The sequence below is a fragment of the Aethalodelphis obliquidens genome, unplaced genomic scaffold (genome assembly GCF_003676395.1).
Source record: "Aethalodelphis obliquidens isolate GAN/ISIS:26980383/991018 unplaced genomic scaffold, ASM367639v1 scaffold69, whole genome shotgun sequence".
Classification (NCBI taxonomy): domain Eukaryota; kingdom Metazoa; phylum Chordata; class Mammalia; order Artiodactyla; family Delphinidae; genus Aethalodelphis; species Aethalodelphis obliquidens.
This window is the reverse complement of record NW_020838013.1, coordinates 6,667,268-6,690,942: the sequence shown is the minus strand read 5'-3', so window position 1 is coordinate 6,690,942 and position 23,675 is coordinate 6,667,268. Positions and strand designations below refer to the sequence as shown.

Below are 23,675 nucleotides of genomic sequence, written 5' to 3'. Positions count from 1 at the left end.
AGACAGCACCCCTGTCCTCCACCTGCCTCTCGTCTGTAGAAAAACTTTAGCCTCTGAGGCCTTTTCTGAGTTCCAAAGAATAAATTTAATTTAATCAGGGAAATGAGAATATGCAGAAACAAAGGAAAATAGTCAAGCAAGACAAAATAATAATAGTTTAGCCATTAGACAGAGTCAAGGACCTTTACTTCCTCCTCAAGGGCTAGAGATCATATTCTGAGCCACATCCTTTGAGCTGTTTTGCAGAGACTGAAACCCCAGCAGGTGGAAGAAGTTACCTGCGTGCTGACCACCAGCGTGGAGACCCTGACTGGCTGGAACCAGAAGGCTGATGACACTGACTCTTGGTTAGCTCACCACCAGCCAATCAGAAGAGCGTGCACGAGCTGATACACACCCCACAACCCCTTCCCAGCACGTAACCCCTTCCTCTTTTCCCTATAAAATCTCTGAGCAAAACCTGGGGAGGGAGGAGCTGGTTCTTTGGGACATGAGTCCACCTTCTCCCCAGGATTGCCAGCTTCCTCAGTAAAGCTGTCTTTCCTTCTACCCAGCACTTGTCTCTCAGTGTTGGATTAGCCGAACCTGAGGCTGGCAACAAAGAGGGCTGCCAAGATGGATCCGGAAGGCCGTCCAATAAGGACATACTCTGGCCCCTACCGTTGACAGTTTCCCTTCAGCAGAAATTCTTAATTCAGTGCTGCTGTGTCAGAGGGGAGATGAAATCAAGCCACAAGGCTCTCCAGGACCTGGAAGGGACTGTTTACGGAGAGGCTGTCACACCGATGGTGGAGGCTGAGCCCTCCAGGTGGGGCAGTGTGGCCACCACGTGCTCACCCGGTGTAACGGAAATGCCCCTTGTGAATGCCCAGCTCCCATGTGGTGTCGCTGAAGCTCACCTGGCCTGGGCTAAGTGCCCTGGAACTCCTTCCGCCGGGCGTAGGGCCACTCCAAGTGAACTAACAGATCCTTACTTCTTCCAGCTGTCTCATGGGAGTTGACGCCTGTGGATTTTGAACAGGATGTAAGCTGACCAAGGAAGGGTAGGAAGGGAGCCAATCAATCATCGCTGTAATCACCACAGAGGTTACTTTTTAGGCACCTATGCTGTTTCAGGTGTTTTCCACCTAGAAACCCTCCTGGGCCCCCCTGAGGCCAGCATGAGTGTTATCATCTGTGGCAACTGTATTTTCCAAAAGAGGGTTGCAACAACATCTCCTGTCCCACAGGCTCTTCTAGAACCTTCCCACTGTCCCACCAAGGAGTGGGGTCTAATTCCCCTGCCCTTGAACCTGCATGGGCTGCGGATTCACACTGGCCATGAGCCCCGAGACACTCGTAGGTGATTCAGCCACCCTCGTGCTGCCATATTGGGAGGAAGCCCAAACTGGAGGCCTGGAACCAGAACCAGTCCACTGAGCCCTCCTGAGGTCTGACCCACAGGAACCCTGGCAGACAGGACATAACTGGTAGTTTAAGCTGCTAAGTGTTGGGGTCGTTTGTTACACAGGAATAGATCACGGCCTCAAAGCCAGTTTCTCAGTGAGGAAGATGAGGCTCAGAGAGCTCGGGTAAACTTGCCCAGGGCCACACAGCAAATGCACAGGAGAGTTTGAGTTCAAACCTAGTTTGATGACTTCAAGGCCTGAGCTCTACACAGCTAACATTTTCTCCACCTGCACATATGCACACATGTGTCAGTGAGGTCACCTGTACCAGGAAGAAAGCCACTCAAAGCCTTTTGCTGCGGCTGCAGAAGGAACGGTGCTGGGCTGGGGGTGGAGACCTGGGCTGGAAGGAGCACCTGGGCCACCTTGCCCTCAGCCTCGCTGTCTTTGCCCATCTTGTATCTCACACACTCATTCCTCTGTTGATACCGTTTCCTGAAACACCTGCTGTGTGTAGGCTCCCGCTAGGCTAGGTGCTCAGAAGTCAAATGTCAGTTGAGTTCCCTATTGTCACGGGCCCCCGTCTAGTGAGGAAGACAGGACCCTAACGGTCCATCACCATCCAACCCCCATCACAGCGGGACGTGCTCAACGCAGAGGGTGTCATGCTGCTGGCAGGGCTGAAGCTGTGTCTTCCGAGCCTCTAGAAGGTTACCCTGCCTCCCCAGGAGAGCAGAATCCTCACCTGCCTGGCTCGCCGCTGGAGCCCCCTCGCTCGACATGTAGCAACAGCAGCTAATTTGTGGGGGGTGGGCAGGCTTCGTGGGTTCTGGGCTCTTTTCCAAGCACATGATATGTACTGATGGATGTAACCCTTTATGCCCATTTCACAGATGAGCAGGACTGAGGTGGGGAGAAGCTACATAACTTGCCCAGGTCACCCACCCAGCAGGGAGCAAGGCGTGGTTGTCTGGCTCTGGACCGGTCGCTCAGAACCACAAACGGTGGGTGCTTGAGAAACATCTACTAAAGGAAGACCCAGGGGAACGTTTGGGCGGAGGCTGGAAGCTGGGCTGCTGCTTACGGCGGAGCCCTGGGGGAGGGCATGGCAGGGTGGTTCCAGGCTAGGAGCAGGGGTGTCAATAGGCGGCCGTGCAGGCTTCATCCTATTGTGCTGTGCTTTCAGCCTGTGGGGTGTGATCAGCTGGATGATTTTAGGGAGCAGTGAGGTAAGGGACCTGGCACTAAATAGCACCGAGTCACATGGCGAGAAAGACATTCCATTTTCAATTACCCATCAGTCCTGAACAAACAGATTCAGTCTCAGCCTAATGATGACTAATGTCTTTTTTTTTTTTTTTTTAAACAGAAAGAGCAGCTCTTGGGTTCAGAGCCACAGTTTTAGAATATTATTTTTCACTGCATTCATTGTCACCTTCTGCTTACTCCAAGTGACATGGTGTTTCAACCAGTGTTGGGTTTATGGCAAACGTCTGAAATCCCCAAATCACAGTGGCCTCCGTAAGAGAAGTTTATTTCTCTCATACAAATGCAGTCCTGAGGTAAACCTTCCAAGGTCAGTAGGGAGGTTCCATGACCATCAGGAAACCAGCCTCCTTCTATCTTGTTGCTATACTCCCTCATGGTCTAATGTAGCTGCCCATGCTCCAGCTATCATGTTTGCATTCCAGCTAGAAGGATGGAAGAAGGGGATGCTGAAGTGCACATCCTCCTCCTTTTAAAAATACTTCTAGGAAGTTCCAACCACCGCTTCTGCTCATGTGCAGAACTTCGGTTGAATGGCCATAACTTGCTACAAGTGGGGTTGGGAAATATAGCCTGGATCTGGGCAGCTAAAAGTCAGGGCTCTAATGTAAAGTGAGAAGGTGTGAACAGACAGTGGGGACACCAGCCACGTCTGCCACAGATTGTTTTCCTTTTGTGATGAAGACATCCTATTCCCTTTTCATTTAAAATTCAGTGAGGAAAGAGAGTCACTTCGAAGGAAAAGGTAAGTAAATAAAAGAACAGGTGGCACATGGCTAAGGCAAAAATTTCCAAGCTGGCCCTGGGATCACTGAGATTTGGGAAACACACTGTGAAGACAGGAACACGAAGTGAGTGTGTAAGCTGAGAATCAGGCTGGCTCTCAGGCCCGGGTGTGGACAGGGGCCTGCGGCTGGAGAGATCCCAGGAGAGTCGGAGAGGAAGCAAGTGCTTGTTCCAGAAGAGAGGCTGAGAGGGTCTGAGCCAGGCCGCGGAGCTGGAGGCCAGAAGTGTGGGGTGAGGGCAGCCACCTGCCTGCTGAGAAGCGCCAGGAAGGCTTGCAGGCTCCCGCCGGCCTGTTTGCTTTGGAGGTAGGCACTGAGGTCAGGGGCCCCTGATGGGGTTTCAGAAGAAAGGGAAAGGTTTGGAGCCAAGGTGGTGAAGTTAAAGGGGAACAGGTCAGAAGTCAGTAGCTCAGAGGCTGCTGGGAGGAACCCACGAGGTCAGCTAGGCTAAGCCCACAGGGGGTCCTGAATAAGTGAACGAACAATGCACTGACACGGGCGGGACTCATGACCTTGTCTGCATCTTCTCACTTCGTCCCCACAGCACGATGAACCCGCCCTGATCTGCTCCCCGCCCCAGGCTTCCTGCACCTTGGTCGGCTGTGCTCCCTGCTGTGCCCTGATGCCAGGAGCAGGGCCTGGCACAGCAAGGCCACCGCGGGGACGTGCTGGTGAACGGTGAGTGGGTGACCGACCTCTCCTGCGTCTGTGCCCAGACTCCCTCCAGCAAGCGTTGCATGGATCGAGGCAGCTCTGGTGGCGGTGGCGAGGGCTTGATCTCCCCAAATAAACGGGGTGGGGACGGAAGTGTGGCTTTCGTGCTCCACCCTGATTCCCCAGGCGGGAAGCCAGCAGACGGGCCCATTTCCAGGACCGCAGTGCTTTCAGCAGAGTATTTTTGGAGCACATGAGCCTTATTTTAACTTTTGGGGTTGCTCCCACCCTGGTGCTGCCTGTGGTGAGACGGGACAGCCTTCCCCGGGGGTCCTGGCTTCGCCCCCACCCCCACCCCAAGCTAGGCCACTTTTGGGGCCTGTCTGGGGACTAGAGAGTTCTGCAGGGCAGGCTGGCTCTCTTAGTCTGGCAGAGTGACTGGAGACCTCACTCCTCCCCTTCCTGCTGTGAGACCCCCGTGCTAATCACTGAAGTCCTCCGCATCCCCATTTCCTTACCTGTCAAAAGGGGAAAACACCTCCCTTAGTACAATTCAAGGTTTCCGTGAGACTAAAACAAGAGGCAAAGCCCCAAAGCCCTTTAAAAAACCCCAAAGCTGCTATACAGCTTTAACCAGCGCCACCTTCTTCCTCAGGGACGATATGTGTGTGCTACCACATTTTTTTCCATGTAACTCTCCTGAACCTGCCTGGAACCAGCCCCACTAATCTACTTGCTGCCTCCTGAACAAACCCTCCAATTTCATGCCTCTTGGCCTTTGCACTTGCTGTTTCCTGTGCCTAAACTGCTCGCCATCTGGCAAACTCCTATTTATCCTATGAAACCCAGCTCAGAAGGCCCCTTCTCTGAAACACAGTTAGATGTCCTAGATATTGCATGGGCCTTGGAGTCAGGAAGCCTGGGTTCTAGTCCTATCTCTGCCTGTGACTTGACAAATCACTGCAACTCTCAGGACTTCAGTTTCTCCACTTATAATTGTTTCTGTTTGTCTCCACGTCAGCACCATGCTTTATTTGTCCCAAGTCCTTTTCTTCCTCCCCAACGCCTAACGCAGTTACTATCCCAGGATAGTAACAAATCAGCACCAAGTTCACTGGGCTCTGCATTGGCCTCGTCCCCTGGAAGCCCCAGGGGAAGGCAGAGTACCCCCAAATTGACTCACGGGAAATGCAGGTTGTGAGTTCTACACCGGTGGGCAGTAAGTGCCTGGAGGCAAAGCGGCGATCCCTTCCTCAGCGGGGCCTCGTCCCCCACGTGGGTCCTGACACTGGATGCTCAGTCCTGAGGACCCAGAGCCCAGCTACAGGGACCCAGTGGGTGTCACAGGAAGCCCAGTGTCGCCCTCCTGAGGAGGCTGTGAGCACCGGGCCTCTCCCACTGGATTGGAAGCTCCGTGAAGGTAGCTCCCGGACGCAGCTCCCGTCCTGGCGATGTCTGCAGTAGGTGCTCACCGAACACTAGCTGACAGGTGACTGAGTGGGTGACTTTGGGCAGGCTCTTCACCCTAAACTTCATTTCCTTCAGCTACAACCATTTCACGAGGGGTCATGTCTTTAAACTGGTTTATAATATTTTCTGACAGGTAGACATTTTTAGGTTTTATGTAGTTGAATTGATCAGTCTTTTATTTTATGGCCCTCTCCTTCCTCTCCAAGATGAGAAATTCTCCCAGGGTTGTTTCATATTGAAGAAAAATCCAAATCTCGTGTGCATCTGGGATTTATTTTGGTAGAAGGAGGAAGGTAAGGATGCAACGATCTTTCCCAGCTGTCCTAACCCCAATTATTGAATTTTTTTCCTCGCTGGTTTGAAACACCATCTTTATGTTCTAAATTCCCTTTTGACCACTATGATGCCTTTCAGTGCATCAAATATCAGAAAATCCAACCAAAGTGTCTTCAAGAATTGTAAAAAGAAGTGTTAGCAAGTGATGGAGCCCAGAGGCAGAGTGAGTCAATTCAGCAACTCAGTGACACATCTCTTGGCTCTGCTGTCTGCTACACAAATGTCATCAAGGTTCCGACACAGCACCCGGAACAGAGGCTGCAGGCGTCCTTGTACCCACCCTGTGCTTTAGAAGCAAGTCGTAGAATGCCCCCAGCATCCCATTCCTTCGCGGTAGGTCCTATAATAATCCATTCTGTAGGTGGGTTCATTTGCCCAGTGCCACGCAGCCGCTAAACAGAGCCAGGGTTTGAACCCGGGCAGTTGGCTGCAGGGGATGCCGTGCCTCTCACGGCACTGCTCACTGTGTCCCTATTACATCTACCTTATTAATTCTGTTCTCCTTTGCCTCTACAGGGTCCCCCACTGTGTGAGGAAGAAGAGCTGGTCTCTTAGTCTTGTCCGTCTACTTACGTCCACTTGAACTTCCACAGTCCTTGGTTTACGGTCTGGGCTGCAAACAACATCAGCGGGACCAGATGACAGCGGACTCCCCTTTCTCACAGTAGGATCGGTGGCTGGGCCTGGGTCAGGTGCTCCTCGGTGACAGGCACTGGGGCAGGTTCCCCAGGTATCATCTGATGCCTCCAGAGACCTCAGGGAATGAATGTATGATCGAAGAGCTTCACACCCAGTCAAGTTGGCGTAAAGGCGAGTCATTTCAAACACGTGCCGTCAATCCGGAATAGTTACAGTAATGACATCGTGGTCTTTACCATGTGAAAGCAACTCCCAGCCACTCACCATCACTCATCTTCTTGGAGCCTGCAGCAGCTGGGAGAGGGCTGGTCCTGCCAGGTGAGAAAGGGAGGTGGGGCCCCACTGTGCGGTCACCAGCTAGAGGGAGGCGAAGGGCCCCTCCCCACCGCCCCACCTGAGCCTCTGGCCCTTGGCTGAGAACCTACTGAATGAAGGTGTGGATGCGTGAACGGACCACACGTTTCAGAGCTCCCAGAGCCAAGAGGTGTGTGTTCTTGTGCACGTGGCATCAACCCTGCCCGGGGAGGGGACTCTTGGGGTGGTCGGTGGCGATTCATGGGGTGGGGGAGCCACCCTAGGGTCCGTGGTGGACCTCTTGCTGGGACTAGGCGGCGTGAAGGGCAAATCCTGGGTCTCGGTCACGGCTGGGCACGATGGGCGGAGAGGCAGCCTGGTCTCTGCCCTGGGGCCCCTGGACCTGGTCTCTTATCATGGCAGTTCACTCACCTACTCAGCGGGCACAGTGAGCCTCTGCCCTTAGAGCCGCTGGGCAGCTCTGGAAGCCACGGTGATGAGGAAGCCGCGCCTGGTGGGGCACGACCAGGGCCGGCGGGGGCGTCCTCTTCGGGCGGCGGAGGTCAGGCGAGGCCTCATCACACGGGGTGTCTGAGCCGGTCCTCAGCCCCCCAGGAGGTGGGCATTTGGAGAGCAAGTTGCATAGGGCCCGGCGCCCCTCCTGTTCCTCATGACGCTGAGCCCCAGGACTTGCCCAGAGCGGCCTGGGTACCCTGCACACAGGTGTCTCCAGCTGGAAACCCCGCTGGAAGGAGTAACGGGGACTCAGACTCCCAGGGATGGACAAGGTTTTATCTGTAATAATGTCATTTCAACACACACATCGGCCGGAGACACGCTTATGCTCCTATAGCCCTCGTAACTTATAAAACGCCAATAAAATTCAAATTAGACAGAGGGAAGCCCACGAAACGAATACAGTTTAGATTAATAATATAATTAAAGGGTTAATTTAATGTGAAGGATGATTCTAAAACTTGTGGTAAAATAATACACAACATAAAATTCACCCTCTTCACTCACAATGTTGTCAACCATCATCCCAACCTTCTCGAGAACTTTGTCGTCTCCCCAGACAGAAGGTCTGTCCCGTGAAACAACACGCGCTGAAACAAAATCGTTGCTTGTGTCGAGACTGTCACCAAGCAGGTGTGGGGAAGGGAAGCTTAGACCTGCCTGGTGCCTGGGTGACCAAACGGCCCACGTTCTTCGGTTTCCAGCTTTTACAACACCGCTCACGCACTGACTCGGCCTCTGTTGCCTGGTGACAATGTGGTTGGTACCCACGTGGGACTCTTGCCACAGTGTATTAACGTAGTCACTGACTTAAGAAACTGAGGGCTTCTTTGACGAAAACGGGTTTCAATTGCACATTTTCCTTGTAAAAGAGTTTTGCCTGTTCCGGCCAATGTAGGGTGCCTGGACGTTTTCGAATAAGCACATGCTACCCTGCGTCACGCTTGCCTGTCTGGTTCCAAAACTCGATGCACACAGGAATCCTGAGGTTAGAAAGCAGTCAGCAAGATGACTCAGAATACGTATCATGGGAAGAAAAACACAAAACTGAAAAATGTATGCAGAGAGCTTGCGGTTTCTAGGAATACAGTCAGGAGTCTGCAGCATGACTATTTCTGGCGGCTGATGGGGCGGGGCAGAAGGGGCAGAGGCGGGGCTGTCCTGAGAAGGGTGGAGCCCCGCTGGGGGGCGGGAACGAGAGAGGCTTGCGAGGTAGCGTCCAGAGGAGCCGGTGCTGTGGCGCACGGGAGCGCGAGCCCCAGGGAGGGGCCCGCGGAACACCTGCCCCCACGACGCCCACGTCCGAATCCCAGAAATCTGTGATCCGCTCCCTTGCATGGCAAGCGTTGCCCCCAGCTATCTGACAGAGAGAGAGAGAGGGAGAGGGGGGGGGGGGGGGAGAGAGAGAGAGAGAGAGAGATGGGAGGCACCAGGGACCTGGGAGAGACGAGGCCAAGGTCCTCCCATGGGTGGGGGTCTGGTGCCGGGACAGGTTAAAGAGGCCGAGCGGAGCGGCCAGAACAGGTGCCCTAGAGGCCGCACAAACCAGGAGAGCGCACCGTGGGACCGGCAGCCTCCACTCTGCAGTGCACTTTGGGGATGGCCGTGGGGTCGCCTGGGAGGAAGAGGAGCGGACGGGAGGCCAGCCAGCCGGCGGGGAGAGCAGGGGGGAGGGGAGCTGCCAGCCCCCGCCCCAACGGAAGAGTCTGGAGGGGGCGGGGGCCCAGGAGCAGGGCTGGCCTGGCGAGGTGGCAGGGGGAGGCTGTGAAGCCGGGAAACCTGTGGGCCGGGAGGGGGAGCGACCCTTGTCAAGGAAAACACTCGTTCAAATCCTCCTTCGTCGGCCGGGGAATCTCCCGCGAAGCACGTACACTTGGACCCTTCTTTCCCTTCTTCTCAGGGGAAAAGGACTGAGAGCAGAACGTGGCTCTTAACTTTCGCTTCCAAGTAAACCACATGACTTGTGTGCAGCTTTATCAGAAAAAATTAATTTTATGTGACTGAAAAAAAAAAGGGATGGTTTTTTTTTGGAAAGTTGCTGTGAGAAATCTTTGTCCAAAAACGGCAGCAGCTCCCTGCCTACGTGGGGTGTAGCTGACCTGTCCCGGGGGTCACAGTTCTGGTTAGATGTCAACCACGTCTGTCCCAGGAGGGGTTATGAGAAGACCTGGAACGGGAATTCCCTGGCGGTCCAGTGCTCAGGACTCTGTGAGTCCACTGCAGGGGGCACGGGTTCAATCCCTGATCAGGGAGCTAAGATCCCGCAAGCCGCACAAAGGCCGGGCTCGATGTTCTGAGACCACACAGAGCAGAACAGCCTTTGGCGGACCTCTGGGGCTCTGGGTGACGTGTGTTTGTTTTTAAGGTAAAAATAGTGCCACAGACTTGGCCAAGCACTTCATATTTATCTAATGGCCCCTTTTCAGGGAGGTGGAGCCCCAAGGGACAGAGCCCCCGGTTCACACTCAGGTCAGGCTCGAGAGCCCACGCGGCGCCCTGCTCTCCAGGACACCCCCCATGACGGTCCACGTTACACCTGGGACTGGTATTTGGCGGACAACTGAAACTGTTACAGAAACGGGGAAAATATGGATAGCATACAGAAAAACTATCATTCAGAGAATTGTTCTCCAAAATTTGCTGTGTACCTTTCCACTTTTAGGGCCCGTATAGGCATTTGTGCTTTTTCTATACACCTTTTTTTTTTAAATTTTTGATGTGGACCATTTTTAAAGTCTTTATTGAATTTGTTACAATATTGCTTGTTTTGGTTTTTTGGCTGCGAGGCACGTGGGGGTCTTAGCTCTCCTACGCACCCCCTGCATCGGAAGGTGAAGTCTTAACCACTGGACCACCAGGGAAGTCGCTCTATACACTTTTATTGTGCCTTTTCCTTTTGTGTCACAAAAGTGGGGAAATCCTGCGCTTTCTGAGGGCAGGCTGCCTGCTTGCTCGGTCTCACCTCAATGCCTGGCAGCGCAGCTACAGTGGAAGCCCCCTGACCACTGAGGACTGAACAAACGGAGGATTCTAGCTGGCCTTGAGCTCCCACCTTCCGGGACCAGTTTCTTGTGCAAGTTCACCCACCACCAGGCTCTGCAGCTTTGCCCCAGCGGCCCAGAGCCACCACGGCTGGCCCATCTCCAGGGCCTGGGAGGTGGACAGCAATGCTGGAAGGAGGTGCTTTCTCATCCATCACCTCTTCTGTCCTGGAACTCAGATCTGTGCCTTGGGTGGTGAGATTAGGTCACATGACCTGTCTACTGAGGCTGCTCCAACATCCTCACCACGTGGACCAGAGCAGCTCCCTGAGGGAAGCCTTGGGATGTCAGTGCCCAGGGGGACCAGTGCCTCACCTCAAGTGGCACGGAGTCGGTCCAGTGCCAGGTCCCAGGCATTGGAAAATCCTGAGTGCTGTAAGCATGTGCTGTCAAAGCCTCCATGAGAACACCTGGTGTGACAGAGGGCAGACGTTCCTTCCAGGTGTGGGAACCGTGTTGGGGGATGCAGGCCAGAGGCCAGGGTGCCCAGCACCCTCACATTTCAGTAGCATATGCCATAAACCATAAGAAGATTAGCACCACCTCTGAAATCTGCCTCTGTTCAAGAAACGTGGACACATTTTCCAGATCACCTATGTCCCAAAGTGACCCATTAGCCAAGCCACTCTCATTTACTGACGATGATGATGATGTGTGTGTGTGTTATCCACAGAACTAGCCCTGACCCGAGGTCCTCAACAGGCAGATGCTCCTGGCAGGCAGGGGAATATTCAGGGCATAAACGGGCCAGGCCACGCCACTCTGGGGCTGAAGTGGTTCAACTCCCAAACTTGTGATGAATTGGTTAACACCCGTGTTCCTGGCCAGGCTTTCGGGGTCAACAGAGTAGGGCCACTTCTGTCTTGTCTGCTGCATGACCCCAGCTCCTAGCAGTGCCTGGCACTAAGTATGTGCTGAAGGCTGGGTCCACAGCCTGGTGGTGAGTGTTGCTACGGTCTCAGCAACCCAAGGTCAAGGCGGCATGGCATGACATCACAAGTAGCTTTCCCAAGGTCACAGCAGGAAGGCGCAAGGCAAGAACGCTGGGCTCTCTGCCACTTTATACAATACACAGTAGTGTGTGTATGTCAATCCCAATCTCCTAATTCATCCCACCCCCATAAACACTCCCCTTGTTAGTGGTCCCCGGAGCTGTTATGAAATGCAGCTACCCTGCTCCCAGGTTGGGCCTGTAATAACCTTCCAGGGACGCTGAAACCGACTACAATGGGAATTCTGAGAGCATGCAAAATGAAACCATCATCAATGGGAAGAAAAAAATCTTTGTAATGTGTAGGTTTCCTCTGTAAAGGCCCTTGCTTCAACAGGGTTACCTGAGAAGCAGGAAGAAAGATCACTTCTTAAAATCACAGGCTCCAGCTCCGTTGCCAACTCTGTTATCAGAAAGATAGTGGTTTTGACACAAAATAGTAACACACTGGGGAATCACAGGAATCATAATATTTCTCTGAACTAGCGTCTGCCCAGCCCTGTGTCCACATCTTCTAAGCACCTCACAGGCATCGCCTCACCCCCATGCCACCTGCCCTGGGAGACGGGTCTACACCGCCAGCCTCCAAGCCTTTGGCAACCGTGGCAACCACTGGCAGAAGGAGCCAGTGGTTCCAAGCGCGGGCTCCAGAGCTGGACAGCGTTGGCTACCAGCCCAACTCCCCCATCACTACTGACTTGCCTCCAGTTCCACTCTGCACTTCCTCACTTGGACAACGACCAGGTTTCTAACCCTAACTAGTATCTAGGTCCCTCCTACGTGTCAGATGTGGCTCGCAATGTCCTCCGGTAGGAACTCGTTTAACGGGGATGAAAGCATCTCCCTGAGGCTGATCGCAGTGCCCAGAGCCCACGTGGGCCCTCACCCGGCTCCCTGCCGGGTCTGCACGCGCTGGCACGGATGGGACGTGGTTAACTGCGATGGAGGGAACCGAAGTTCAGAGTGGGTAGATGCCTTTGGTCCTGGAGAAGAGCAGCTGGGTCATCGGGAGGCCCCTGAGGCAGGCGAGTCTGAGTCCCAGGACTCAGAGAGCGACACAGGGTCCCCACTGTCGCTCTGGAGGGCCCGGGCCCGCTGACCCTCCTCGATGAGGTCTGCCACCAGATTCAGCCGGCAGGCCCTGAGCGCCCTCACCAGGTGGGACACGGCCGCATCATCCCTCCTGCTGTTCTTCCAGACTCTCAGCGACTCCCTCACCTGTTCTGCCAGGTTCCGGGGATACTTCTCCTCAATGGCTTCAATCTTGGCGTCAGACACTCCGAGGTGACGAGCCAGTTTCCTCCAGTCCTTCCCCACGTTATCACAGATGATGTCAAACGCTGCCCGCAGGTCTGGGGAGGGAAAGAACACAATGACTGAGCAGAGAGTACGGGAGCTCTTTAGGAGACAGGTTACCCCACACTCCCTGATGGGCTCCTCGGTGCTGACCCAAGGGCTGGGTACCAAGAGGTCCTCCTGCAGAGGCCAATCCTGCCCCAGCTAACCACACCCTGAAACACTACCCAAGAGGCGTGGCCTGCTCTGAAGACTTAACGGTTGGGGTGTGTTGTTACGGAGATACCTACTCAGGACAGGGAGATGGAGTTGCTCCCCCATCTCACCCTACAGTGGGTTGAATGGTGGCCCCTAAAACGTATGTCCACGTCAAACCCTTGGAACCGTGAACGTTAACTTATTTGGAAAAGGGCCTTTGTAGATGAGATCCAGTTGGCGATCTTGAGACGAGGGGATCATCCTGGATTATCCAGGCGAGCCCTAAATCCACTGACAAGACCACGTGCCGCGGAGGCAGAGACTGGAGCGATGTGGGCACAAGCCAACGCCTGGAGTCCCCAGAAGCCAGAGGAGGCATGAAGGCTCCTCCCCGAGAGCTTCCAGAGGGACCACGGCCTAGTGACACCCTGACTTGACTACTGGACCGAGAACTGTAAGAGCATCAAATTCTGTTGCTTTAGGCCACCAAGATACGGTAATTTGTACGCCAGCCCTGAACACCCCGATTCTTACTCTGGAAGATGTCCTGACTGACACCAGTCCTCAGTCTCTGGCTACTATGTCCTCATCTGCTGAAAGGTCACTACTGAGATCAGCATGACAGACTACAAAAGGCTGTTTCTGGACGGGGGCAGGGGGAAGAGGAAGGACAAAATGCTTCTTGGAAGGTTCCTGCAAAGTTGCATCTTCAAATGCAAATCCCTGATATGCTGTCAGCCTGTGTGCCAACTCCTCCAGTTCTGTGAGGTCGGCACCTGCGTTACTGATCACTTGTACAGAAGAGGAAATGGAGACACGGAAGGTAAGTGTAAGTTATTTCTTGAGATCACACAGCTAGACAACGGCAGAGCCAGGACCACGCCTTGATGGCCCATTGTGCAAAAACTGTCCCTTATCAACCAACCCGTACCTGCTGTGACGCTTCTGGTGTACTTCCACTCCACCCAGGAGGTTAGCAATGTCCTTTCCTTTGAGTAATCTCTAACTCACCCGGAGGGAGGGGGGAGGTGGAGAAAATACTGAGGCTGGGGGATGGGTGTCCATGCTCTGCAACTTAGGCTGTTAACTTCTGTGCACTATGGTTCTCCCATTTGCAAAGTGGGTATATTACCCGTCTGTCTCCCAGGGCTGTTTAGAGAAAACCCACGCAAACCGAACCCGGAAAAGGTTAGGCACCCGGGAGATCGAAACTACTGCTGGTCCAGCTGACCCTGCCTCCCCCGGCGCCCCCCCCAGTCCTCAGGCCCCCGCCCCCGCCTGGCTCCTCCGGCGCGGCCCCGCCCGCCCCCCGACCTCAGACCCCCGCCCCCACCTGGCTCCTCCGGCGCGGCCCCGCCCCCACCTGGCTCCTCGGGCGCGGCCTCGCACGCCCCGCCAATCCTCAGGCCCGCGCCCCCGCCTGGCTCCTCCGGCGCGGCCCCACCTGACCCCGAGACCTCAGGCCCCCGCCCCCACCTCGCTCCTCCGGCGCGGCCCCGCCCGCCGCGCCCGCCTCGAAGTCGTCCAGGCGTCGCAGGAGGTCCTGGCGCCGCAGGGAGACGAGCAGCTTGCGGAGCAGCACGGTGTTCTCGCGGCTCATCTCGTTCTGCTCCAGCAGCACGGTGAAGAGGTCCAGGCCACTCTGCACGAGCTCCAGCTTTCTCTTGCCCACGCGGCTTTGACACAGGAACTTGAGCTCAGTCAGCTCGCTGCTCGACAGGCCGACCGACACCGAGTGCAGCAGCACCAGGAACGGGTCCATGACGGCGGGCGCGGCGGGGCCCGGCCCTCCTCTGGCTTCCCCTGGACCGGCCCGCCGCCCGCTCTCTGGCCCGCCTCCTCTAGCGCCCTGCGCCCCTCGGCCTAGCGGCGGAGGTTCCCACTTCCAGCCTCTAATGCCCCCCTCACCGGAAGTCTCCCTTGGGGCCGCTTTCTCTCGCGAGAACTCCAGGAACTCGCGCATGCTCCCCGAGTCCAACAGTAGCCATTTCCGCCCGGGGGTGGGGGCGTGGCTTGCGGCCGCCGCCGGGAGACGCACCAGACATGCTGACGGCGGTGGGACCCCGACCTCTGCGCCTGCGCCCTGACGTCCTTCTCTCTGGGTGGGGGCGTCCGGCCTTGGGTGTCCCGACGCTCCGGGCGCGGGCTGTGTTTTCTGTGGAAAGTTGCACTGCGGATGCCGATAATAAATGCATTTATTTATTAACATTTGTGAAAATGCATGTCCTTTAGTGTCCCCTGGAAATCAGTGTGCAGAAAAGACTATTCAGAGTTTTATTTAGTTTTAAAAGTTTAATAACTACTTGATTTTTTAAAGTTATCCTCATTATTTTTCTGAATGCTTATTAGCGTTTACTGACGCCTACTGTGTACCACGCAGTAGGTTCTGGTGACAAATCGGGAACAAAGTGCCGAAGGCCCGGCCTGCCGGGAGCTTACAGCATCAGGACACAAGATTACCTAACACTGATAAGAAAGTGCCGGAAAGCCAGAAGTTAATGCGAGTCGCGGCCAAGAGGATAGGGGAATGGGGAGTGTGGAGGTGGGGCGGCGCACGTTGCGAGGGCGGGGTCCCAAGGTGCAGGTGCACGTGCCGGGTGTGAGGGGCCAGGTGTGTAGGCTTGAGGGGAAGAGGGCGGAGCCACAGCAAGAGCAGAAGCAGAGGAGGGCGGAGGTTGCAGGAGCAGAGCCGGGGAGAAATGGGGTGGCCAGCGAGTGGAGGGGGTGAATTAGGAGGAGCCAGCTAAGAACGCGGCTTTACTGTCCCTGAGACCCTGCAGAGGGTGAGTGGAAGAGTGAAGCCATCTGAGTTACCTAGAGGAAAAAAAAAGTATATATATATATATAAAATTGAGATGTAATTCACATTCTCTACAACTCACCCTTTTAAAGTGTACAACTCAGTGTTTTTAGTATATTCATAAGGTTGTGCAATCCCCACCATTTGCTAGTTTTAGTTTCGTCTCGCCCATGTAGAAACCTGGTACTCATTATTAATCACTTGCTTTCCCTCGCTCTTTCTCCAGCCCCTGGCAACCACTAATTTACTTTTGTCTCTCTGGATTTGACAGTTCTGGACATTTCATGTAAGTGGAACCATACACTTTTGTGTGGCCTTTTGTGCCTGGCTTCTTTAACTGAGCGTAACATCTTCAAGGTTCGTCCTTGTAGCCTGTGACAGTGCTTCTTTCCTTTTTATGGGTCAGTAGTATTCCATTGTACGGATGGACCACATTTGTGTATGCCGTCATCAGTGGATGGATCTTTCAGTTTTCTCTGCTTTTTGGCCATTATGAATATAATAAATCCCCTACGTAGGAACCTTCAAGTTGCGAACTTTCAAAGATGCGAACGTGGAACTTCCTAATGAAGACCTGATGGAATTGGAGGCCCAGAAAAGGACAAAGAGAGACAAGAGGAAGAACAAGTAACTGGACAACCAAAGAGGTTCATGATGCAGGAAATGGCTAGGGGATTTTCTTTTTTTTTTCTTTTGCGGTACGTGGGCCTCTCACTGTTGTGGCCTCTCCCGTTGCGGAGCACAGGCTCCGGACGCGCAGGCTCAGCGGCCATGGCTCACGGGCCCAGCCGCTCCGCCGCATGTGGGATCTTCCCGGACCGGGGCATGAACCCGTGTCCCCTGCATCGGCAGGCGGACTCTCAACCACTGCGCCACCAGGGAAGCCCAAGGGGATTTTCTTTATTTGAGAAGGCACTGTTAGTTTTTGAGGCACAGGACCTGAACGTACATGAAGTACATGAAGGTTGCAGCAGCCATTCAGAATGCAATCCAGTGCTACCGTGTCGTCTATGATGGGCAAAAAAGAGCTACTACCCAGACATCACTGGATCATTTTTTCAAGAGGGTAGATAGAATTGAATCCAGCAAAGAACTAGAACCTGTGCCATCAGCGTCAGGGATGAGTGAAATTGCAGCTTGCCCTCCGTCTCCTACTGCTGAAGATCCTTCAGCTCTACCATCTCCAACTTCCTCTCCTCCAGTCAGTAACTCTTCCTGCCTGTTCACTCGATGCCAGCCCCTGGATGCCAGCTGTTGTACTACTGTACTTTTCAAGGTACTGTACTGTAAGATTTAAAATGTTTTCTTTGTTTTTTATGTATTATTTGTGTGAAAAGTATTATAAACCTATTACAGTACAGTAGCATATAGCCAATTGTGTTAGTTGGGTACCTAGGCTGACTTTGTTGGACTTACAAACAAATTGGACTTTCTAACACGCTCTCGGAACAGAACTGGTTTGCATGTAGGGGACTTACTGTAAGGCTACCGTGAGCTCTGAGTTACATTTTTTTTTTTTTTTGCGGTACGCAGACCTCTCACTGGTGTGGCCTCTCCCGTTGTGGAGCACAGCCTCCGGACGCGCAGACCCAGCGGCCATGGCTCACGGGCCCAGCCGCTCCGCGGCATGTGGGACCCTCCCGGGCGCGAACCCGTGTCCCCTGCATCGGCAGGCGGACTCTCAACCACTGCGCCACTAGGGAAGCCCTCTGAGTTACATTTTTATAGAATCACTGGGTAGAACCCAGGAGACTCCACAGTAATCCAGATGAGAGGCGCAGCCTTCTTTTGATTTGGGGCTGTGTGTAAACGAGAGGCACTGAGGATGCTTGTAAGGTCTGAAAGTTGGAGTGTCCATTGGCTGACCTGGGGAGGGTGTGGGTGGGGTTGAGGCAGGAGATAGATGGGCCCCAGTTTAGACATTTACAACTAACCTCCTGTTTATGCTTTAAAAATAAAGATAATAACAGGAACAGGATAAGCAGCTGGACTTTGTCTCCTGTGGACGCTTCAAGGGAACGGAACGGCAGAAACAGAGAGGGGCTGAGCCCTGCTGGCATAAAAGACAAAGAGACCACATAGTTCTCATTCTCGGGGCCAAGGAGACTCCCTCCCAGACTATGCATGTGCAGAAAGGTTAAAGGGAGGGGGCGCCAGACCATAATATGTTCTGTTAACCTCTCAGAGACCCTTGCGCTGGAATCCATCTTGGCTAAAAGATGCGTGTGCACACAGGGGAGGGCCCTGAGTCAGACCAGATATGGACTCAGAGCCAGACAAAGCAAGCTGACTGGCCAGAGGAAACCTAGAAGAACTTCCCCCATATGGTTTAAACCACCCCCAAAAGCACACGCCTCTCTCTCTCTCTCTCAGCCTGCCTTGTACTTTCTATTCTTCTCTCCTAATAAACACTTTACTTGCCTCAATACTTTTCATCTCTTTGCTGATTCTTTCTTCAAAGCAGATGAGAGCCAGGGCCCTGCTCCTAGCCAATAGTCCCTGGTGGTCTAGTGGTTAGAATTCGGTGCTTTCACTGCTGTGGTCCGGGTTCAATTCCCAGGGAACTGAGATCCCACTTCAAGCTGCCGCTCACTGTGGTCACTCACAGCCACCTGAGATCAGGGTGAGTCGGGGGGAGGAGCTAGTAGAGATGTTGACTGGATAGTGGGATGTGTGGACCAGGGTTCGGAACAGAGACCTGGGCGGGAAATGTGAAGTTGGGAGTATCCTGCAGGTAGATGGTGTTTGTGATGGTTAATCTTACGTGTCAGCCTGACTAGGCTAAGGGGTGGCTGGATAGCTGGTAAAACATTATTTCTGGGTGTGTCTGTGGGGTGTTTCTGGCAGAGATTAGCGTTTGAATTGACTAACAGAAGCAGATGGCCTTCCCCAATTTGGGCGGCATCATCTAAACAGAACGAAAAGGCAGAGGAAGGGAGAATTCGCTCTCTCTGCTTGAACACCGTCGCCCCCCTCCACTCCCCCCCCCCCCAGTTTTCAGGCCTTTAGACTCAGACTGAATCACACACCAGCTTTCCTGGTTCCCAGCTTGCAGATGGCAGACTATGGGACTTCTTGGCTTCCGTCACTGTAAGTGAACCAATCTTACAATAAACCTTCTCATGTACCTCTATATATCCTATTGGTTCTGTTTCTCTTGAGAATCTTGACTAATACAGTATTTAGATCACCCACAGAATGAGGTCACCAATGGAGGGAGAGGAGAATGAAAAGAGAACCAAGGTCCGAGGCCAGAGGGCGGCTACTGTAAGGGGGACACGGAGGGGCCAGGGAGGAGGCTGGCATGGGAGGGTTAAACCACGTCCCCATCCGCTGGATCCCCAACCCTGCTGCCGCATTTCTCGGTCCCCTGCATGTGGCATCTCCTGACGTTACTACACGTTTTGCTTCCTGCTCTGTTTCTTGCCCGCGTCTCCCCTGCAGAAGCACCCAGAACACTGGCTGGCACTCCACAGGAGCTCACAAAATATTTCTGACTGAATGAATCTTGTACAAGGCTTGGTTAATCTGAATCTCCATTAGCACAATTATCCCTGCGTCTGACCCACTACCTCGCAGTTTGTAGCTTATCTTTTCATCCTCTTTACATGATCTTTCACAGAGCAAAAAATTTAACTCTTGATGAGGTCCAGTTCATCAAATTTTCCTTTTATGGGGGGCTTCCCTGGTGGCACAGCGGTTGAGAGTCCGCCTGTGAATGCGGGGGACACAGGTTCGTGTCCCGGTCCGGGAGGATCCCACATGCCGCGGAGCGGCTGGGCCCGTGAGCCATGGCCACTGGGCCTGCACGTCCGGAGCCTGTGCTCCGCAATGGGAGAGGCCACAACAGTGAGAGGCCCGCGTAACACAAAAAAAAATAATAATAATAAAAAAAATAAAAAAAATTAAAATTTGGGAGGGATAGAGAAAAATCATTGAAACAAAAAGCTGGTTCCTTACAAATAAATAAAATTAATAAACCTCTAGCAAGACAGAGAAACTTAAAGAGAGAAGACACAAATCACGAATTTCAGGAATGACATTGAGGGTTCATTATAGGTCTCATAGCCATTAAAAGGATAATGTTACAGACTGAACATGTTCCCCCAAAATTCATATGTTGAAACTCTACCCTCCCCCCTTGTGACAGTGTTCAAAGGTGGGGCCCCCATGATGGAATTAGTGCCCTTAAAAGAGTCTGGAGAGAGCTTGCTTCCCTCTCTGTTCTTCTCCATGTGAGGCTACAATGAGAACTCAGAGTCTGCACTCTGGAACAGGCCCTCACCAGAATGCGACCCTGCTAGCACCCTGATCACAGACGTCCAGAACCATGAGAAATAAATTTCTGTTGTGTATAAGCCACCCAGTCTATGGTACTTTTCTAGAGCAGCACAAAATGGACTGAGACACAAAATAAGGGAATACTACAAATCACCATGCTCATAAAGTCTAAGGCTTAGAAAAATGGACAAATTCCTCAAAACTGCACAAACTACCAAAACTCAATTAAGATGAAATAGACAACTTGAATAGCCTTATAACCATCAAATCCATAAAAGGAAAATTTATAATTTTTTTTTTTTTTTTTTTTTTTGCGGTACGTGCCACCAGGGGAGCCCTTTATTTCATTTTTTTTTGCTTGTCTTGGCTATTTTATTTCCCTCTCCTTGCTTTGGATTTATTTTGCTCTTTTTTTGTTCTAGTTTGTTGAGGTGGGCACATAGGCTATTTATTTCTAAGGTAAGCATTTAGTTTTATGGATTTTCCTTTCAACATTACTTTAGCTTTGTCCCACAAATTTTGATATGCTGTGTTTTCATTTTCATTCATTTCTATGTATTGTTATTTCCTCTGGGACTTTCTCTTTGACCCATAGATTATTTGGAAGTATGCTGTGTAACGTACGTGTGTTTAGAGATTTTCCTGTTGTCTTTCTGTCATTGATTCCTACTTTGATTCCCTTATGGCAGAGAACACACTCTGGATGGTTTCAATTCTTTTAAACTTGTTGAGCTTGTTTTAGGGCCCAGTATGTGGTCTGTCTTGGTAAGTGTTCCCTGGGTTCTTGAGAGAAAAAAAGGGTGCTCTGTTGTCATTGGGTGGCATGTCTATAGATGTCAAATAAGTCCTGGAACACCCCCCCACAGAGCCCACCCCAGGCTCCTTCTCATGCCTTCAAGTATTCTGATAGAAGTTCTGCCCACCTAAAGGATTTCTCTTCACCGCTGTCCCTCAGGGATGCCTCAGAGAGAGACTTTAGTGCTGCAACCGTCCACTTTCAGGGGGTGCCTGTGTATCATGTAGAACCCCCCATAAACCAGGCCTGAGTGTTCTCTTCCTCTATCAACTGATCATAGGAAACTCCCCGTGAAGCCACAGGTGAACATGAGTGTACAACTGTCTGTTTGAGTCCCTGCTTTAAATTCTTTTGTTTATATATCCGGAAGTGGAATTGCTGGATCATACGGTCATTCTATGTTTAATGTTTTTGAAAAACTGTCAAAGTGTTTCCCGTAGCAGCTGCACCATTTTACATTCCTAACAGCAATGCACAAGGGTTCCAATTTCTCCGCAGCCTCACCAACTCTTATTCTTTTGTGTTTGTTGGATAATAGGCTTCCTAATGGGTGTGCAGTGGTGTCTCGTGTGTTTGATTTGCGTTTCCCTGATGACCATCTTGAGCATCTTGAGTATCTTTTCATGTGCCTATTGACCATTTGTATGTCTCCTCTGGAGAAATGCCTATTCAAGGCCTCTGCGCACTTTTAACTGGGTTGCTTGTCTTTTTCTTGCTCAGTTGAAGGGGATCCTTATATATTCCAAATATAAACCCCTAATCAGAAACATGGTTTGCAAATATTTTCTCCCATTTTGTGAATTGCTGTTTCACTGTTGATTGGATATCCTTAGATGCAAAAAATTCTTAAATTTTGACGAAGTCCAGTTTATGTGTTTTCCTTTCACTTGACATTGTTTCTTTAAAAAAAGAAATGAGAAGCCCACGCGCCACAACGGAGAGTAGCCCGGGCTCGCTGCAACTAGAGAAAGCCCACGCACAGTGACGAAGACCCAGTGCAGCCAAAAATAAATAAAATTTAAAAAAAAAAGAAAGAAAATGCATCTATTGCCTGTTTCATGGATGAACATTGGTCTTTATTCATGAAGACGGTGAACAGAGTTACTTTCCTTTCTTTTTCTCCTGTGTCGTCTCGGTGTGCTCCGGGATCTTTCTTTCTGTTTGTTTTGGTCTTTCTCATTCCTTTTGAAGCCTCCCCTTAGATATTTGGGGATTCTGGGCTTTGCTTGGGGGTAGTTAGTTTTTTCCAAAAAAACCCTCCTTCCTGGGGGCAGGGGTACATGGTGGACAGGACAATGGCCCCTAAGGTGTCCAATCCCAATTCCCAGACCTTGTGAACGAGTTAGTTTACATGGCAGGAGTGACTTTGCAGGTGTGATGAAGATGAAGGACTTTGAGATGGGGCGATCATCCTGGGTTATCCCAAGGACCCAACCCATCATGGTCCTCATCAGCGGAGAGCTGGAGAGACAGCTGCGGGGGAAGGACTGGCCACCATGGCTGGCCTGGAGATGGCGGGAGGGGCCCAGCCCTGCCCACGCCTTCCTCTTAGCCCAGTGAGACTTGTGTCAGACATCTGGCCCACGGAACTGTAAGGTAGTACGTTGGTGTTTTAAGCCACTGGGTTCGTGGTCATCTGCCCTGGCCACAAACAGAAAACCTACACAGGCCGCACATGCTGGGTCTCTTTCTTCCCTAAGGGCAGTTCCCACAGACAGCCAGCAGGAGGCGGCAGCCACCCACAAGCGAAACCAGACAAACACTCCTGCTGAGGTCAGGATAGCCATCAGGACGGTGACAGCTGGGTGAGGAGGGGTGACCAGAGGGGAGCGCCAAGGGAGGCTTCCTTGGTGCTGTAACATTCTGAGTCCTGACTGCAGAGGTGTGTGATTTCTGGGGAAATTGATTGTATACTCAAGATCTGTGTAGTTTTCTGTATGTTATGCTTCAATAAAAAATGTTGGGGGAGGGGGCTTCCCTGGTGGCGCAGTGGTTGAGGGTCCGCCGATGCAGGGGACACGGGTTCGTGCCCCGGTCCGGGAAGATCCCACATGCCGCTGAGCGGCTGGGCCCGTGAGCCATGGCCGCTGAGCCTGCGCGTCCGGAGCCTGTGCTCCGCAACGGGAGAGGCCACAGCGGTGAGAGGCCTGCGTACCGCAAAAAAAAAAAAAAAAAAAAAAAAAAATGTTGGGGGAGAGAGAGATGAAGGGGAGGGGGTGGGGGCTGCGGAGAGGGGACAGCAGGAATGGACACACTAAATAAATTACGGGGTGCAGAGAGGGGACAGCAGGAATGGACACACTAAATAAATTACCTGGCAGAGCTCAGGAAATCAGACCTTAGTATGTACAAGGTTGCCTTTTTCCCAGGGGTGCATCCTGACAGGCTCTCGGCAGGGGCAATGTCCACCAGCCCTTCTGAGCAAACCAGGCTTAAAATGCTTGTGCTGAGCCAAGTCGGTGTCTCTGGGCAACAGATGTATCTTTGCTACAGGCTTCTCTGACAAAGGCCGTGAGTGGGCAGGGGGTGGGCTGCTTGCTGTGGGCATATCTGTGGTCCAGAGGGCACCACACCTTCCCTCCCATGGGCCCCTCACCTCCTCCGCCACCATCCCTGTCAGCTTGACTCAGAGGTCCACTTGGCTCAAAGGCAGAAAGGCCTAGTCATCAGGCTTTTTGCCATCCATCCATCCATTCAAATGTCCATCCATCCATCCATCCATCCATTCAAATGTCTATCTATCCATCCATCCAAATGTCCATCCATCCATCCATCCAAATGTCCATCCACCCATCCATCTAAGTACCCAACCATCCAACCATTCACCCATCCACCCATCCACTCATCCATCTATCCTTCCATCCATTCAAATGTCCATCCATCCATCCATCCATTCACCCACCCATCCACCCACTCATTCACCC

General features: G+C 52.5%; 2 protein-coding genes and 2 long non-coding RNA genes across 7 annotated transcripts in view; 2 read left to right on the top strand and 2 right to left on the bottom strand.

Annotated features, from left to right (window-relative positions):
• PPFIA1 (PPFI scaffold protein A1) overlaps nt 1–6,919 on the bottom strand; it is a 121,728-nt gene extending 114,809 nt beyond the window's left edge. The window contains exons 1-2 of the mRNA XM_027090412.1: nt 6,473–6,919; nt 900–1,004 (exon numbers count right to left, since the gene is read on the bottom strand). The gene's annotated coding sequence lies outside the window, so the exon portion shown is untranslated. The remainder of the gene's footprint in view (nt 1–899; nt 1,005–6,472) is intronic.
• On the top strand, nt 984–6,531 carry LOC113611456 (uncharacterized). Of its 3 annotated transcripts, none has more exons than XR_003429471.1 (3): nt 984–1,043; nt 2,027–4,117; nt 6,416–6,531. It is a non-coding gene; the product is annotated as an uncharacterized LOC113611456 (long non-coding RNA). The 3 variants fall into 3 exon arrangements; XR_003429474.1 differs by having other exon boundaries at nt 998–1,342; nt 2,282–4,117; XR_003429472.1 differs by lacking the exon at nt 984–1,043 and having other exon boundaries at nt 1,683–2,170; nt 2,282–4,117.
• A 4,733-nt stretch (nt 6,920–11,652) lies between the features above and the next one.
• On the bottom strand, nt 11,653–14,790 carry FADD (Fas associated via death domain). 2 transcript variants are annotated; one of them, XM_027090419.1, is made up of 3 exons: nt 14,351–14,790; nt 13,409–13,665; nt 12,623–12,732 (listed from the first exon to the last, which is right to left on the bottom strand). In XM_027090419.1, exons 1-2 carry the CDS (start codon nt 14,634–14,636, stop codon nt 13,439–13,441), a joined length of 513 nt encoding a protein of 170 aa, XP_026946220.1. In that variant the 5' UTR covers nt 14,637–14,790; the 3' UTR covers nt 12,623–12,732; nt 13,409–13,438. The 2 variants fall into 2 exon arrangements, with proteins under 2 accessions (XP_026946219.1, XP_026946220.1); XM_027090418.1 differs by lacking the exon at nt 13,409–13,665 and having other exon boundaries at nt 11,653–12,732; nt 14,351–14,789.
• Nucleotides 14,791–17,633: 2,843 nt separating this feature from the next.
• On the top strand, nt 17,634–21,112 carry LOC113611424 (uncharacterized). The gene is made up of 5 exons (XR_003429459.1): nt 17,634–18,297; nt 18,669–18,764; nt 18,861–18,941; nt 20,378–20,414; nt 20,911–21,112. It is a non-coding gene; the product is annotated as an uncharacterized LOC113611424 (long non-coding RNA).
• Nucleotides 21,113–23,675: the final 2,563 nt, after the last annotated feature.